This window comes from Rhinopithecus roxellana, chromosome 13, assembly GCF_007565055.1.
Source record: "Rhinopithecus roxellana isolate Shanxi Qingling chromosome 13, ASM756505v1, whole genome shotgun sequence".
NCBI lineage: Eukaryota > Metazoa > Chordata > Mammalia > Primates > Cercopithecidae > Rhinopithecus > Rhinopithecus roxellana.
This window is the reverse complement of record NC_044561.1, coordinates 85,612,929-85,631,829: the sequence shown is the minus strand read 5'-3', so window position 1 is coordinate 85,631,829 and position 18,901 is coordinate 85,612,929. Positions and strand designations below refer to the sequence as shown.

At 49.2% G+C, this 18,901-nt stretch overlaps 1 protein-coding gene across 3 annotated transcripts in view; it reads right to left on the bottom strand.

Annotated features, from left to right (window-relative positions):
- Positions 1–18,901, bottom strand: part of RRBP1 (ribosome binding protein 1) — a 69,009-nt gene that overhangs the window by 33,540 nt on the left and 16,568 nt on the right. For 2 of the 3 annotated variants that reach the window (XM_030914629.1, XM_030914631.1), the window contains one exon: positions 11,703–13,695. In XM_030914629.1, the coding sequence (XP_030770489.1) occupies positions 11,703–13,674 (1,972 nt within the window). In that variant the 5' untranslated portion in view covers positions 13,675–13,695. The remainder of the gene's footprint in view (positions 1–11,702; positions 13,696–18,901) is intronic. The other variant, XM_030914630.1, reaches the window with a different exon arrangement.

The following is an 18,901-nucleotide window of genomic DNA, read 5'->3' as shown; positions in this document are numbered from 1 at the left end:
GAGGCTATCAGAACCACTCCAGGAACGGCCGCCCGAGCCCTGGCAACAGCTGGTGGTTAATAGGAAGGGATTATCGCCTCGGCCCTGGGATGGGCCCCACAAAAGGCTCCAGCTCAGCTCCAGCTGCTGCTCCAGGTGCCCAGAAGCCCTGGCCAGGGCAGGCAGGGCCAGGTGGTCTCCAGACACAAAGTATGTACCACCTGTGTACCCAGCAGTCCATAAATTGCTGGGCCTGGAAGGTTAAGTTACAGGTTGGGCTGTGGCCAAGAGAGGCAGAAGACACTGGGCCATAAGGCAGAAGAGTGGCACAAGGCGGACCTGGAGAGTGACTGTGGAAGCAATGCCGAGAAAGGCTTTAAGGCTTTGAGCCAAGCATAGCTGGGTAAGGACACGGTGAGGGACTTTGGGCCCTAGCATGTCAGGCTTACACCCGAGGTTGGACTAGGTCCAAGTCTTCATAGGCCCTCAGAATCCGGATTTTATTCTGTAGGCAACAAGCAATGCCTAGAAAGGAATGTTTGAATTTGAGAAAAAGATTTCAGGATGCCCAGGGGGATGCGGCTGGAAGCAGACAGACCAGCTGGCCTGGACCCTGGTCCTAAGAGCCTGAATCCCCGCTGGGTCCTAAGAGCCCAGGACCAGAGTCCAGGCCCAAGCATTCAGGAAGCTGAGCTGGCGGGAGAGAGGCCCAGGTGTCAACCCAGGACTCTTGACAGTGGAACCTGAAACGGCGTGCACTTGAGGGCTTGGGGAAGAACTCCACTGGCAAAAACTCTCATTTCCTAAGAGACTGTCCAGATCAGGTTCTGAGGGCACCTCCCTCAGACACACAGATGCAGTCTGAATAGCTGCTGCCTCTGGGCCTGCACAGGGGCGACTCCAGACAGTGCAGACCAAGGGACCCAGCATGGCTGCCCCCGTGGGAAGAAAGCCAGATCGAAATCTTGGCGTGCCTTTCACACCCTGCAATCCCCAATAACCCCACCCAAACTCAGGTCTGCTTTAAGAAGGTGAAGACCCTGGGGCCCCAGGAAGGGGCTCCCCTGTGCCTCCTGGAAGCCCAGCACCACACAGGTAGTCATCAGCCTCTGCAGACCAAGATTAGGAGGCCGAGGACAAGCTCCCCATTCCTGCTGGCCCAAAGTCCAGAGGGCGTCTCTCTCTGTCAACCTTTCAGGGTCCCACCCCAAGGTGGGACGTAAGACACTCTCTAGGGAGGAGCTCCGGCCAACATCACTGCTGGCCTCTCCCTAACAGCTCGTTCCTGGACTGTGGCCATGAAGGCTCCTCCTGAGCCTGTGGGGGAAGTGAGCTTTATGAGACCCTGGAGGAAATGAAGATGTACCAAATGCTCCCAGAGGCAAACTGCGACTCCTGCTCTCACTCACTGCTCATCTGCCCACAGCTGAGGCCGGCCCTAGACAGAACATGAACGGTGGACTCCAGGCCCAGCTCAGGCCACAGAGTCTGGCCTTGCCCAGGCACTGGTCAGCGCTCCTGACAGGAAGCAGGCCAAGGAGGCGCAGCTGCCGTTGGCTCCGAATGCCACGAATGGTCACATCTGCAGCTTTAAGGGCAATGGAGCTAAGTACAAATAATGTCAAGAACAACCCAATTCGGGGCCTTTTAATCAGTCCTTTTCCTTTAGTTGGAGAAAAAAGTAATCAGCTACCAACTTGGGGAGTTGTATATTTAATGGTATCTAATGGAATTTAAAATATCCTAAAGACTGAAGAACTATTTTCCACTTTAAAGTTTTGGTTTTTCCTCCAAGTTTCAACAAAACCAATTTTATACCTGGAGTTAAAAAAAACCTACATCACAGTATTTTTAAAAGAAAGACAATTCCTGGAGGACCTCTGGGCAAGGCCCTTCCCAGGGCACACAGGCTGGCCCAAGGAGGATACGGTTTAGACAGCAATTAAGACTCTACCTAATGCCTGCAGAAAACAGCAGGGGATTTTTAATCCCCGGCTGTCTGACCACAGCCGTCTGGGGCCAGTGACCGGAGTCCCAGCCTCACCATGTTTTCAAGTGACTGAAAAGAGATTTCTGGAAGAGTGTCATCTAGCAGCTTCTCACACTGATACTTGGCTCGCTTCCCTAGGGGATGTTTTTGTTCTTTTTTAAAAAAAGAAGAAAAAAAGAAAAAGTTGGGTTTGAAGAACTTACACAGAAAGTGAATAAAGGCTCATAAGCCCCAAAGAGTTTTCTTCAGAGCTTCAGACTCTGAGAAACTGAGTTAAGTTCAAAAGAAAAAGTATCTGACTTGATCTCCGTGTACACCTCTCTGTGCATCCGCCGGCGAGAAGGGCACAGGGGCACCTACCGGGCAGGGCGGGGGCCTCGGGAGGGGCTGCCCACACCAGCCGCTCTGCCATCTGCTGGTCATCTGCATGACTTCTGGGAAGTATGAGCTTTGGTTTCTGCTTTTGTCAAACAGGTAAAAATTCAAATCCACCTTAGAGAATTGCACGAGGGATAAAGGCATGGAAACCAGCCTCCTAAACTGCACCTCTGAACAAACACCTGGCTGGGGATTGTAGCGGTGACACACCGGCTATGCTAAGCAGCGCTGGGCCTGGAGCACAGCAGGCACACGTGGGGAGGACAGGTGTGGGTGGGTGGGTGGGTGAGAAGCCGGGAGCAAGGGATGTTCCCATCACCAAGTCAAATCGTTTAAGATGAGGGCCCTGCTACACTAGACACCCTGAATACTGTTTCCTGGGGGCTTGACAACTCTTCCCCATACCCCCTGACCTGTGACCCCAGCCCCATTAGATTACAGAACAAGACTTTGGATTTTAGGTTGCATTTCCTATTGTGGGGGCAGAATGGGGGCTAGGTGAGACTGCACACAACATGGAGCTCACAGGCCCCCTCCCACCAGGGCACTGCCAGGCTCCAGGATGTGGGAATCGCCTTTAACTTCCCACCTTGCCTCAGTTCATGAATGCTTCCCAGGCACCTGTGTGTCGGGGCTGGGACAGGCACTGGCCTCCTCCTGGAGGCCTCAGAAGAGCTGGCACTACCTTTCCTCATTCCAGACCCCAGAAGGAGCAAGGCACTCCTTGCTGCTCCTCAGAGGATGCAGGGCTGCCTCGAAACACCCAGAAGGATGAGAGTTCCATCAGTTTTGATATAATGAGGGCCTATTTGACTTACAGACAAATAACGGAGTTTTTGTTTCTTCTCCATAAAAAAAATAAATAAATAAATAAATAAATTATAGAAAAACTGGAAAAGGTAGAAGGCTGAAAGGGAGATACTAACATTTACCTAAAATCCTACCTCCCAAAGGTGGCCTCTTTTTCCCACATGGACTTATCTGACGTGGCAAGAATGGGTCTCTGAAATGCCTGTTTCTGAGTGTTTGCCACTTCATGGAGGTTGGTTGGGTTCTCCTGGGCCAAGACACAATGGTCCCTCTGACCACAGAGTAAAACTGGCTTGCATCAGCAGGCTGGGGAAAGAGGGCCCCGCAGAAAGCAGGGCAAGAGAGAAGTGCCATGCCCCTAGGGTTACCCACCCCCTTCCGTTAGGCAGAAAGGTCACAGGTCCTTGGGTGAGCTCCAGACTCCCCAAGAGTGTAACAAGTACCCTGCATCCCCACATCCCCTGAGTGACGTGCTAGCAGAGGTAAAGAGGAAACACCTGTTTCCACCCAGCAGCAACAATGAGTGAAGCAAGCTCCAGTTAAAAGCATACTGTTCTGGAGCTCACGCTAACTGTGGGGTCCTCAGAATGTACATATGTACATATGTACTTCCTCAGTCTACGCCCACACTGTAGGATCCAGACTCTATTCCAGGTGCTGGGTGGGACAGCTCTCCTGCCAGTGTAACACCCAGATGGTGATTAGTATGAGATCAGTGCAGCCCAGGGTGGGAGGCAAACCAGCATAATCCTGCAAACAAAGACTCAATCTGAGGATAAAAACAGCTTTTTTAAAAACCAGCACCACTGCATACACACACATCTTGTGCTAGAAACTTGACTTTCCTAACAGACACTGTACATAAGTGCTCAGTTAACTATCAGAGAACAAACCAGCTAAAGCCTTGATGCACGCGTCAGCTGACAGTACCCCAAACACGGGGAAGCTTCCATTCTGGGGACTTTCCACTTCTCGAGGATGCCATCAATTTCCTCCTCTCCAAACATTCAGTAAAGAATTTGTGCCTTTCATTTCCGAAGGAAGAGGTTTTCTCCTTATCCCACGTCTGGGTTTATAATGCTCCCCCCACCCCAAACTTCCTGAAGTTAGATCATTTCCAGAGTAGCACAGCAGCATCATGTGAGGAGTGCTGAGTCAGAAAACAATTGTGTGGGCCTCTCATCGTAAATTGTGAAAGTTTCTGGAGAGCAATGCAGCACTGTCTTCCTAAATTAAAAATGTACCCACCTTTTGACCTGGCAATTACTTATCTAGGAATTTACTTTGTAGACACACACAACAGTGTAAGTACATCACTGCAGCATTAATTTTAGCTGCAAAATAGCTGCATACTACTTAAATGTCATTTAAATAAATTGCGATACATTCATGCTAGGGAATAGTATGCAGCTGAATGTGGCAGCTTCGCAGGTGCAATATGGAAAGATGTCACCAACAGACTGTTAAGTAGACAGCAGTGTGCACTGCAGCTCCCGTTTGTGGGTGCCCATGTGAAGAGCACAGTGAATTTGAGGCCCCCCCACAGGAAGTGGATGGTGACTGGGATGGAGCAAAAAGACTTTCTATTTTCACCTTCCATGCTTCCAGACTGAATTCTGTTTACTGGAAACACATATTTATATAATAATAAATTGTAAAAGGCGAGGATTAGGAAGGCAGGCGTTCTCTGTCAAATACAGCCATGGACAAGTGGTAAAACCTGCTGCAGGGCCCCCATCTGCTCTTGGAGGACAGTCAGAGCAGAAGTTCTGGAAGCGACCCAGCCTGGGTCTGCAAAAGCATGTCCTGGGCCTACCACTCCTCCGGGGTCTCCCTCTGGGACACTTGTCAGCAGGCGGCCCTGCTGGACCAAACAGGTAACAGGTAAGGCCAGGAAGACTGAAGAAGCCATTCAAGTCTCTGGTGGAGCCCAGCTCCAGACCTGGTTTTGCTGCTGATCTGTCATGTGCTATGGGCCAGTCACAGCTTCTGTGACCCCTCGCAGCATATCCTACTGTGATATGGAGGTCAGACAACTCACCCCACCCTGTACTCAGGACACAGCAGCCAGAACAAAGCAGGCAGGAGCAGTGTGCACCACCACACAGGGCTGCACAGATCTGCCAGTGATCCAAGAGCCCACCTCCTTTCAAATGGTCCTGTTTAGAGCACTGCTGTGGAAAACGTTCTGCTCTGGCCGAGATGATCTGTCTCTGCACTGTGTAAGGGGAGCCACTAGCCACGTGTGACTAGTAGGCCTTGGAATGTGGCTAGTGTGACCGAGGAATGGAATCTTTAATTTTATTTACTTCTGACTAATTTAGGTGATAATTTAAATGCTCCCATGTGACCAGTGTCACCTATATGGGACAGCACAGCCCGAGACTCTGGCCCTTCCCTGCCCAAGTCAAGGCCTCCTGGACTCATGGGAGGAACTCCCGTCCCGGCCTGCTCCACACCGGTGATCCAGAACCCACTCCCAAGCACCTCCCGGATCCCCGCAGCACAGCCCTCATGCCACCTCACCCCTCCCACCCAACACACTCACACCGACAGGTCCCCGTGTTTCGAGATGTCCAGGGCCAGTCAGCCCACCCGGAGTTCTGCCTACGGTTGCCTCAGCTTGGGCACACATGACCTCTAGAGAAGATGGCAGGCCCCAGACTGACAGGAAGCTCGGCCCCAGCAGAGGGCCAAGGGGGTACAGGGCAGCCAGTGGGGGCCGCCGCAGCCTTTCCAACAAAGGAAGGAATACGCAGTCTAACGTGTCTCATCCGGGCCTGCTCACCCGGCAACATGGTCACAGCCGCCAATGGTAAGCAGAAATCCGATTAATTCTGGAACACGAAACTCCACATATAAGACGTAGCTGCAAGAGTGAAGCCAATTCCATGAGCCGCTGGTGAAAACCCATGTTGTGGACTCACAGATTTCTGCCTCATACCCTCGGGCACCACAGTTCACGGCAAACTGAAAACCAAGAAAATCGTCCGAGAGCACAGAGACAAGGTGGGAAATGACTGCAAGTGATGGAGCGTGCCCGGAGCAGAGAAGGGCCTTTGCGAGGCAAAAAGGCCAAGCACCCCGAGAGCACCACCACCGACTCTGCCGTGGTGGGAATTCTGCCAGATGCAGCGACATGCCCACCGTGCCCAGCACGCCCTCGGGCTCTCCCCTGTGCTCATGTTATTTGTGTGTGGGAAACGCAGACTGTGAGGAGAGGTGCACACTTCACTGACCCCACCCAGGGCCTCTGTCCTTTACAGTCAGAGCTGCAAAGCAGCTGGAAGCTGGATGCTATGTAGACAGTCCTTCTTGCCCACGCCACCTGGCAGTGCTTCAGGGGTTGGGCCCCCCACCCATGCTCTTAGCAGGAAGATGGCAGCCACAAATGAATCAAGAAATGTCCCTGGAGCCCGTCAGCTGGAAAGAGCAGAAAATACATGTGTGCTAAAGAATAAACAGATTGTGACAGAGTCCAGATGAGGCCAATACATACAGATACAGGCCAAGAACAGCCTGGCCCTGGCCAGGCGTGGTGGCTCACGCCTATAATCCCAGCACTTTGGGAGGCCTTGGCGGGTGGATCACCTGAAGTCAGGAGTTCAAGACCAGCTGCCAACATGGTGAAACCCCATCTCTACTAAAAATACAAAAATCAGCTGGGCGTGGTGCTGGGTACCTACAATCCCAGCTACTTGGGAAGCTGAGGCAGGAGAATCACTTGAACCCGGGAGGCGGAGCTTGCAGCGAGTCAAGATCACGCCATTACACTCCAACCTGGGTGACACAGCGAAACTCCATCTCAAAAAAAACAAACAAAAAAATGAACAACCTGGTCCCAAGGTGGACAGAAAGAGCCACACATGCACACCTCACAACCCCCAGCCACCAAAGACCAATGCTGATTGGGACATTAATATTAGATACCCACCAGCACAGTCCACAGAAAAGCACACTCTACAGTTAAACAGTAATGCATGAACCCGTTTTTGTCTGTTTTGGTTTGATAATGGCCATGCAGGGTCTGACCACTGCACTAAAGGACACAATAAAAGGACAGGGCCCTCCACCCCAACTGCTACGCGCGCAGACTGGTGTGGGCTGTCCACGTAACACACACCCGACCTCCTCACATCCCAGGGCCAGCGCCCTCCCTTTACAGTCTCCATGCAGGAAGCACCAAGCCATTGTCATTCCAGGACTCGAATGTCCCCCACATCCTGAGTGTAACCCCATCATGGAACTGGTGGCAGCAGGTGCTGAGTGTGACGCATCTTAAGCCAGAGTTCTGAATGCTTCTTATTGTACAATGCTGCTCCCCCAGTGAGAAGATCTCTACCTGGGACCATGGAACTCCAAACACATTAATGACTTATGGGTTTTCTATGGATAAACTTGGAGCCTTACCAATATGCACTACAGATGCTGTGGAAAAGAAGACTGAATACATGTGCCTGTTAACCGGGATTTCAAATACCTTGAATTTCCAGCCTTACTACCCAATCACGTGTGTGTTTGCTAGTGACTCCCTTCCATGTTCATAAATGCCTCCTTTCATCTGTCCTGAGCTCTTGATGCTTGAGCATCATGGAATCATGGAGGATCTCTTCACTGTGGCTGGAACTCTGGACCCGGTCACCAAGTCCACGCTCCCCTATCAACAATCCTGGATGACTCTATAGCCTGTGCCGCTTTACAAACCACCCTCTCAGCCCCTAAGGTCTGTCCACTGTGGCTCTCAGGTCCTTCTCTGCACTTCACCCCAGAACTACTGAGATGAACCCACAGGCAGAGGCCTGCGGTGCTGAGCTACGTCCAGAGACAGCACGCAGGAGCAGGAGTTCCAGCGGCCCCTGCCTTCCAGGGATCTTTCTCAGTTGTTTTAACATCTGGAATTAAGGGAGTATCATTATTCCTTTATTTTTTGCAATGGCAAAGAGAGTATTTAAGAAAATATATCAAGATCCAATTTTATCTCCCTAAAATAATTTCTAAAGGGCATTATATCAGGAAGGTTTTAATAGGAAATTCTTTGCCTCATCAGTTCGTTGGAATGCCTGTCCCAGTAGCATTACTGAAGGCTTTCCGAAGGGTGTTCCCAGCTCCAGGGGGCGCTGTCACAAACACGAGATCCAGGGTCTTCAGCGTTGCTTTCTGACTTTTATTTTTTTCTTTCTTTTTAAAATTTCTTGTAGAAACCAGGTCTCACTATGTTGCCCAGGCTGGAACTCCTGAGCTCAGTGATCTTCCTGCCTCGGTCTCCCAGGGTGTGAGGATTAACAGGAGTGAGCCACCACGCCCAGCTGCTTTTCGACTTTTGAAGAGAAAACTACTAACACGTTGAAGAAAAAAATTAGAAAGGAACTAGCACTCTAATGGGGGTTCTCACATACTGTATTTCCTACAGTTCTGGTTTACCTTGTTATTACTTATCTAATGTCTCTGCCTTCCATTGTTCTTGAGGCATCTAAAGAATTTGGCACCCGACTTTTCCAATGAAAAGTCACACTGTGACCATGTGACCAGTCTTTGCAGGCTACTATGGGATCTTCCCAGGCATTACTGTTAGTGGCTGCACTGTGTCTGGGTGAGCTCAATGCACCGAGCCCTCAGGGAGGTCCGAGGGATACCCCAGCCACTCACCCATAGACCTGGCTGCCACAGTTTACACTGTTTCCTGAAGGGAGTCCGGGAGAAGAAGAAAAACTACTGGCCCCTTTAAGGCTCTTGATACATTTTACAAAACTGCTTTTCAAAACGGTCACACAATTTACAATGCCAGCATTTAAAAATATATATTATATATTGATATTAATAGTTTTAAAATAAAGCTTATTTGCTTTAATGTGAGTTTTCAAAATTGCTAAATGACAAAGTCTCCTGGATCATGACTGGCCCCACGTGTGGGACCTGGGACCCACAGCATCAGCAGCTCCCAGGAGCTGCTTAGAAATACAGAATCTCAGGCCCCACTTGGGAGCTGCTGAGTCACCATCTTTATCATAGCAAGATCCTGGGTGATTCATCTGCATACCAAAGTTTAAGAAGCACTTCAGGAGGAGATGTCTCCAGGATCCTCACGGTGTCTGGTGAGTGGCCCGAGTCCACTGCAGATGGCCCTGAAGATGCCTTTGTACATCGACCATGGGAAAACAGGCCTGAGATTCCTCAGTCCAAGAAAGAACTTTCCCCATGTTTTCTAGACTCCCAACACTGTGAAGAAAGAAACCACCCTGTGGGCAGCGTGTCAGTGGCACATGTGGCCCTGCCTCTGCCTCTGCCTCTTCCTTGTGGTTGCGCAGCCCTGCGTGGCTGCATGTCAAGCTCCCCCATGTCAGCCTTGGTGACTTCTTCTCATGACAATGTCAGAGTGGCCATCTTCCATCATGTGGGCTAATCCATATTCGTTTCTTTTCAAATTAAATCTATTTCATCCAAACTTTAAATTTTTATAGAGGCAAGTGCTTGGTGGGTCTAAGGAGACTTTTCCAAATTATGAATATATGAACACACTGTCCTAGATCATTTGCCGAATGTTTCCTCCCCTACCGCAATATGATGCTTCTCTTATTCAAGTTCTTAGTTTCTGGGCCTTCTATTCTCCTACTTGTAATTACAACAGTCGGGAGATGTTCACACAATGACAGGACTGGCCTTCTAAAATCCACTTTAAAAAACTCTGTTCAATTATTCTTACCTATTTTTTCCTCAGATGGGACTTTTCGAATAATCCATCAAGTTAGGGGGAAAATCTAATCGAGAAAGTTGGGCTGGAATAATGGTAGACCACTAAATTAACTTGAAAATTACTATCCTTTCATCGATAATATTTAATCTTCTTCTCCTAGAACATGGGGTTTGTTTTCTTGGTTGCAACTTTACCACCTCATCAAGCTGTTGTGTTAGGTTCACAGAGGTCACACGTAGGTCTCGTCCCTAACAAGGTTTTTTATTACCTGCAAATCAGAACAATTTTGTCCTCCTTTCCAATATTATCATCACACTTCTGTTTCATATCTTGTTTCAAATGTCTAAAGCCACACGAAGTAACAATGACCATGGGATGCAGGAAGCTGTGGACATGTCTGATGTAGAAGAACCAAGTAAAAGCCTATTCTCAGCAACATCGCCAGCTTTGAATCAAGTGGAACATCATGTTAAAGAAAGGGCAGTGTGTCGCCTGCCAGCCTCTGGAAGTAGGGCTGAGGCCAGAGCGTCTGAGTTTTCAAAGGGCTTTCGAGGCCACCTGATCTGGGCTGGGCAGCTGGTCCCTGGCTTCCCACAGGAGCCTACATCCACTCACAACTGACAGGGCCTCTCACACGGAGCAGGGGGCTGCTATCCTAGCAAATGGCCCAACAAAAACAGCGGGAGAAGGAGGAAACCCCAGGAAGGTAATAGCCTAACAGAGGCAAGATAGGGAAGCCCAGCTAAAGACACAGGGCCTGTGCAACCCAACACTGGTCCAAATATTTCACACCTTCTGAGATACCTTTTGTCAACACAAATGCAATTACTTTTCCAAATCAGCTAGTGGCTATTTAAAAACAAGAAAAGAAAAGGAGAGGAGAGGAGAGGAGAGGAGAGGAGAGGAGAGGAGAGGAGAGGAGAAGAGAGGAGAGATAAGTAAAATTGAATGAATGACAAACATGAAACAGGAACTCCGTGGACCAATTTCTATAGTGATATACACAAAAAAGATAAAGGTAAACCAGTGCTCCATATGATCACATATCTATGTAATCCAGTGTCTATGTTAATGCTCTATAATGCTTTACTAAATGACTAGGGTGGGGCAAGGGAAGGGGAAGGCAGAGGGGGAAAGAATGCAACTGCTCCTTAATAACACCTTCCTACCGTCATTCACTCAACAAGCACAGATACATGACTCAGGCTGCACAAAAGCATCAGGTGAGGCAAGAACACGGAACAGGCTGACGGCACACAGCCGGACAGTTAAGAAAGACTTGCCAACGCACAGAACTCTTCTAGACTGTGTGGTGGATGGAATTACTGCTCCTAATTCCTCACCTCTCCTTGTGCTCCCATATGTTTAAGACACGCCAAGACATGGACCTACTGCTCACTCACCTCTCCTTTCTCACATCACCTTGCAGTCCCTTCTCCCTGGACACAGTGGACTCCCTGCCCCTTGACTCAGGCTCAGGCACATCACTTGTTCTGGTCAACGAAACGCTGCCTTGAAATGCCCTTTTGTGCCTCTGCTGTAACCATGAAGGGCCTCTGCCCTGGAGGGCCCCAGAAGGACCACACATGGAACTGACCTGAGCTCAACCTGTAGCAGAGTCACCAACCCAGTTAAAACCAGAGCCACCATCCGAGAAAGCTCACATCTGCTAACCTCCAGAAGCATGAGCAACAATAAATGACCGCTGTTGAAGGCCACTGAATTTTTTTTTGAATATTTGTTATGCAGCCTTATGATGACAATTGCTGATACAAGTGGTACTCCCCGAGAGAATCCACAAGTCATTTAAACACAGCCTCTCCTTCTAAGTTCATAAAGAAATCAGTTACTTACCAGGCTCACCTTTTTTCTTTGAACCAGACTTCTTCTTGGCAGGAGCCTCTTGTTTCGGTGCCTCTGGGCTCTGGGCCACGTCTGTATTTCTGCCCTGGACAGAAGCCGACTCTGTCTTTTTCCCCTGATTGGAAGCTGCATCTGCCTTTTTGCCTTGACTGGGGGACCCTTCTGTTTTTTTCCCCTGGTTTGTAACACCCTCTACCTTTGTGCCCTGATTAGCAACCGAATCTGCCTTTTTGCCCTGGTTGGGAGCTCCGTCTCCTTTTTTGCCTTGGTTGGGACTCCCTTCTGCCTTTTTGCCCTGAGCCCCTTCTGTCTTTTTACTCTGATTCTGGGCTCCCTCTCCTTTTTGGCCCTGGTTCTGGGCCCCCTCGGCCTTTTTGCCCTGGTTCTGAACACCTTCAGCCTTCTTGCCCTGGTTCTGGGCTCCCTCAGCCTTTTTGCCCTGGTTCTGAACACCTTCAGCCTTCTTGCCCTGGTTCTGGGCCCCCTCGGCCTTTTTGCCCTGGTTCTGAACACCTTCAGCCTTCTTGCCCTGGTTCTGGGCTCCCTCAGCCTTTTTGACCTGGTTCTGAGCCCCCTCGGCCTTCTTGCCCTGGTTCTGGGCCCCCTCGGTCTTTTTACCCTGGTTCTGGGCCCCCTCGGTCTTTTTACCCTGGTTCTGGGCCCCCTCGGTCTTTTTGCCCTGGTTCTGAGCCCCCTCTGCTTTTTTGCCCTGACTCTGGGCCCCCTCAGCCTTCTTGCCCTGACTCTGGGCCCCCTCAGCCTTCTTGCCCTGACTCTGGGCCCCCTCTGCCTTTTTGCCCTGGTTCTGGGCCCCCTCTACCTTCTTGCCCTGGTTCTGGGCCCCCTCTGCCTTTTTGCCCTGGTTCTGGGCCCCCTCAGCCTTCTTGCCCTGGTTCTGGGCCCCCTCTCCCTTTTTGCCCTGATTCTGGGCCCCCTCTGCCTTTCTGCCCTGGTTCTGGGCCCCCTCTGCCTTTCTGCCCTGGTTCTGGGCCCCCTCAGCCTTTTTGCCCTGGTTCTGGGCCCCTTCTACCTTTCTGGCCTGGTTCTGAGCCCCCTCTGCCTTTTTGCCCTGGGTTGGGGCCCCCTCTGCCTTTTTCCCCTGGTTTGGGGTTGTATCTACCTTTTTACCCTGGTTCTGGGCCCCCTCCACCTTTTTGCCTTGGTTTGGAGTTCCTTCTGCCTTTTTGCCTTGGTTTGGGGTTCCCTCTGCCTTCTTCCCTTGGTTTGGGGTTCCCTCTGCCTTCTTCCCTTGGTTTGGGGTTCCCTCTGTCTTTTTGCCCTGGTTTGGGGTTCCCTCTGCCTTTCTGCCCTGATTTGGGGCTCCTTCTGTCTTTCTGCTTTGGTTCTGAGCCCCCTCTGCCTTTTTGCCCTGAGCAGTGCCAGTGGCTGGTGTGTTGCCCTTGGCACCCACTGGGGGCACCACCACCATTGGCACCTCCTTGGGAGCAGTTTCTAAGATGGCAGCCTTCGAAGTGAGAACCTGGATGGAATTCACTACAGAGCTGACAGCTGGTTCCACTTTTGCCACTTTTTTCTCCTTCTTCTTTTTGTCCTTGGGAGAGGAGGCCAGCTTCTCCTGGGGCGTGACTGGAACTGTGACCACAGGAGCAATGATAATGGGGGGCTGGACTGGGGTTGGAGCCACAGCCACAGCAGGAGCCCGCACTGGTTCTCGGAGGAGGACAGTCACATTGGGAGCCGGATCGTGATCAGGTATCTTCCCATTAGGCTTCTCTTCCTTTTTCTTGGTCTTTCCTTTCTTCTCCACTGTTTTCTCCTTCTTTTTCTTCTCTACTTTCTGGTGGTGAGTTTTCGCCATCTCCTTGCGCTGGTTGGCTAGGGCTTCTTCATATGACGTTTCCTTCATGGAGAAAGTCGACACCAGGAAGATGCCAATGGCAGAAACGACCATGAATCCTCCAAAGACCACAACTCCCAAGGTTTGAGTGTCGTAAATATCCATCCTGGCTTGCTTTCCTTTCACCTGTCAAATACACACGTGGAGGTTACTATTTGTAGAAATCGAGGCATTCAACAGTTTCCATCCCCATCAAACTTCAGGTTTCACTAATTCTTTCTTCAGACTAATAAATTCAGAGAAGAAACAAACCCAGGTACTCTCTGATATCCCACATTCTCTCCTGCTCCTCTTTAGGAGTGAGTGATTCATACCCAAGGCAGGAGCAGTCCCCACACAAAGCAGCAGTAGAGTCAGAGCAGAGTGCAGGTCTACCTCTGCAGCACACACGCCCAGGAGCCTCCGCAGCCAGGACCCCCATGCAAGATGCTCCCCACCACAAAGTCAAAGATGCACCGGAGCACAAACGCAGGCCAGGTGTGAGACCATGGGCAGTGGTGGAGACCGGAGCAAAAACACCTGCCCCCACCTAAAATTAGGCAGTGACACTCTGTCATGGCCGACTGCCCTAGAAATGTCATTGCTGAGTTGGGAGATGTTTTGATTTTTCATGTTAGGCCAGATATCTTTTTAATATTTTTTCTCTCAATGTGAAATTGACTGATTTAAAAAATATGTGAACCAAACCAAACACATCTGCAGGCTTTCAGCCACATGCATTTTAGCCAGCAGGCCCACAGTGTGCTATCTCCACTCTGTTGCTTCCCTCTTCCCCAGTGCCAATAAATGCCGCTGCCCAGGATCAGAGATAAAAACTTCTGCATTACAATCCTGAAATGTGTTCAAGAATTCAGTGAGGGAAAATAGCCTTTTGCCAGCAACAGCTCCTGAGGAGTTATGGAGCCTGCAATTTGCATGTTGGGAAACAGGAAGAATCAGTCTTGGGAGGCCCAGAAGATGCCAGATTTGGAATTTCACATCCAGAAAGTGCACACAGGGTGAGAAGACAGTGTCACCAGGCACTCTGTCAGACAACGCTCCCCAAACCATGAGGACGAACAACACGGTTCTCACTGCCTATGGACCAAAGTCCAATGGGTCAGAGGCAACCAGGTTCATACACCTTCCTGCCACAGCCCAGGCTAAGTTCCACTTCACTGAGGAACTCCAGGAGGTGTATGTATTTGGATACATTCAACTGAGTCCCGAGTCCCTCTAACGAAGATCGATGGAATGAGCAAAGAGAACACAAGGGTAAGAAGGGGTGGGTAAGGGGAAGTAGAAAGAGGTGGAAGAGGAGAGGAGGGGAAGTGGACAGGCCTCCCCCAACATTGCCCTGCAAAACCTCTAGCTGCTGTGGGAGGCTGGGTCCAGGCTGCTTAGTGGCTCAGATATTGAGATTCTTCTCCTAAGAAACTGAGATCCCCACTCCTCTTGAGTGGATACAGAGGAGGGAAATAGAGTAGGAATCAAATGCAAATTTTGACATGAGGTCATTTTAAAGAAGGGACTGAGAAGGGAGACTGTTTTCAACGTCTTGGCGTCGTGTTCTAAGGCAAATCACTCTCCGCTGGACGCGGTGGCTCACGCCTGTAATTCCAGCACTTTCGGAGGCCGAGGCTGGCAGATCACGAGGTCAGGAGATTGAGACCATCCTGGCTAACATGGTGAAACCCCGACTCTACTAAAAAATACAAAAAACTTAGCCCGGTATGGCGGCGGGCGCCTGTAGTCCCAGCTACTCGAGAAGCTGAGGCAGGAGAATGGCGCGAACCTAGGAAGCGGAGTTTGCAGTGAGCCGAGATCACGCCACTGCACTCCAGGCTGGGCGACAGAGCGAAGACTCCATCTTAAAAAAAAAAATCACTCTCACTCTCATCACAGAAGGAATACATTACTTTGGCCTTTCTAAGACTTTTGCAGGAAGAGGGTTTAAAACACTCATGACAAGAAAACTTCCCAGCATATGCTCTCCCTGGGGACAACTCTATCAGCCACGTGGCAACACACTTCTCCCACACTGTCACTCTGCACTGAGCAGGACCAAGTCACACTTTTCATTCCAGTCTTAACCTCTACAAACAAAGTCTTAGGGGAGCTCCTGGAGGCCTTTGAATCCTGGGTCAGGCGGCATTTATGTTTCCAAATGGGTTCTGACCTCTGGCTGTGGGCAGTAGCAGTGTGATCCACAGCCAGGGCACTCTCACGTTTGATCATCGAGGGAAAGTACCAGGAACTGGCCTTCCGAGAACACACTCTCAAGCTGGGTGTTAAAAAAGAAATCACACCCTGCTCAGCTGTACATGGATTCAGTGGAGAGGAGGATGGGGACAAGAAGGTCTGGAACATGGTACAGTCAACCCTCACTTTTTGGCAGGTACCCACCAACCAAAACTCCTCTGAGTACTTACAAGATTTCTCAGAACTCTGCCAAAATGGACACCACATTATAATCACTACATTCAAAAATCCTAAGGCCAGGCATGGTGGTACAAGCCTATGATCTCAGCACTTTGGGAAGCTGAGGCGGGAGGATCGCTTGAGCTCTGGAGTTCAAGGCCAACCCAGGCAACATAGTGAGACCTCATCTCTATTTAAAAAAAAAAAAAAAAAAAAATTCTCTAAAACACTCCGTTTCTCTAGAGAAACGAACATTCGGGGCCTGAGTCACCCTCACCGAGGCTCCGTAAACCCCAAATGGTTTCCCAACAACCATGTGCTCGAGAGGTGGTCTCCACGGAGTCGCGGCTGGCACTGGTTGCAGACTGTGATGCAGTGAACGTCCATGCACAAAGCGGGGCCTGTTCACAGCCGAAGACTGTGGGGCTCTGTGCAGCCTTGTGGTTTCCAACTTCTAAACTCTGGCAGAAAAGCCAAGGCTGGAAAATGAACTTTTAATCTCACTCAACATAGGCAAACACAGAATACAAAAATATATTCTCTGTTGGGACCCAGAATCGAGAAAAGCAAACTCGGGAGAATACTTTTCCTTTGCAACGCACACAAATAATATGTTTTATAGCAGCACAAATGTGTCTTCCCAACTTTTGCAGAAAAAGAAATTACATTCCCACCACTAATTTCCAAGTTAGAATTTTTTAAAAGAAATCTTTCACAAGAAAATGAAAAGCCCTAGTCTGAAGTAGTAATACACTGAAACATTTAAGGCTAAGGCAATACTACCACGGACAGCAAAGAAATCGAAATGAAAAACAGCCTTTCTGCTGCTTTGCCGAGTCAGCTTCGGTGGGGCATAAACATCACGCTGGGAGATCCCTGATTCACAGAAATGATGAAGCCAGGGATGCCTCTCAAATTCGGTTTTCACCATCAGCATTCTGGGAGCTCTGCTCCTGAAATCCACACCATGATAAGAGGCCCCCAACAGAAACCTTTTCTAGGGCTTCCTCCATTGCACCAAAGAGTTAGGGCAGATGTGTGCCCACCCATACCTTGTAGGGTCTGACCACAGGGATCTACATTCTGTCAATTCCAGAAACTTCTGTCAAATATGTACTTTTACTCGCTGTAGTGGTCCTCCCTTATCTTCTGGGAAACATCCCAACACCCCCAGTGGGTCTGAAACTGCAGTAATACTGAACCCTATATACACTATTTTTTTTTCCTATACCTACATACCTATGATCAAATTTAATTTAGAAATTAGCCACAGTACGACATTTAACAATAATAAAATAGAACAATTATAACCATATGCTAGCATCACCACTCCTGCACTTTGGGGCAATGATTAAGTAAAATAAGGGTGACTCAAACATACGCACTGTGATACCAGACAGTGGATCTGAGAGCCGAGAGGGCCACCAAGTGACGCACAGGCAGGTAACACAGACGGCGTGAATCCACTGCACACGGGATGGTTCACACCCTGGGCAAGACGCTACTCAGAATGGCATGCAACTTAAAACTCAAAAAGAGTTTCTTTCTGAAATTTTCCATTTAATATTTTCAGACCACAGCTTTCTGCTGGTAACTGAAACCACAAAGAGTGAAACCATAGATAAAGGGGGACTACGATATTGCCAACACACTCAGACTGTAAGACAAAAAGATGAAGGCCCCAAGAGGGAAGGATGTAGGAGGCTGCCCAGAGCTCAACACACTGAACTCTCTGGCCCACCTCTAAGGTCTCGAGAGAACGGCTCTTCTTCTGTTCTTAAGATTCGGGGAACAAAAGTGAGAGGAAGCCCCAAACTCTTTAGACACAGAAGATATTTGCTAATTCACATGGCCCGGCCAAGTCAGTTGGGTCCAATTTGGCAGCTGGGATTTTGGTAGGTTTTGTGAAAGGACCCCCAACAGCTCCCAGGGCTCTGTCTCATTACTAAGCAGCAGCTCCACGGGGGACCCTGTGTGGAAGCTTGGAGAAGCCGTGGGGTAGGGGTGGTCAAAGAAAGCAAACCCCCAGATCCATTTCCTGGGCGTAGCATAAGGTGACCTGGTAGGAAGGTACAGAACTAAAACAGAATGACAATAAAACAGAGACCCTAGTAGACATGGCTACATCAGAATCAATAGCTCCTAATTTTTAAAATATTATGAAATGACTCATACAAAAGACTAAGAAGAAAAATATGAACATCCATTAGCCTACCACCCAGGTTTACCAAACCTTAACATTTTGCCATACGCACTTCAGATATTTATATATATGTATGTATGTGTGTGTGTATATATATGTGGGGGGGGACACACATGTGTATAATGTATATATATGCCATCTCCCTTCTAGAGGGGGACAACACTCTGAATGGGTCACTTACCACTTCCACCTGCTTATGCTTCTATTACATGTATCTCTACAAACAAAATACAGCCGTTGCTTTGTGTGTTGGTAATTGCTGTGTAAATGACATTGTTCTAGGTGCTATTTGGTAACATTTTTTGACTAAACTTTGTGAGATTTGTTCATATAAATACACACAGCTTTGGTTTATTCTTTTTGTTTTTTTTGTTTTGTTTTGTTTTGCTTTTTTTGAGACAAAGTCTCTCTCTGTTGCCCAGGCTGGAGCTCAGTGGCACGATCCTAGCTCAATGCAACCTCTGCCTCTCAGGTTCAAGCCATTCTTGTGCCTCAGCCTCTTGAGTAGCTGGGATTACAGGCCTGCGCCACCATGCCCAGCTAATTTTTGTAGTTTTTAGTAGAGACGGGGTTTCATCATATTGGCCAAGGTGGGGTTTATTTCTTTTCACTCCTATATTACATAGCTGAACCACAAATTATTATCCATACTCCTATGCTTTTAGGTTTTAAAAATGTATGCTATCACACAAAACTGTAGCGTGACATGTCTACCATACAGAGTGAAAA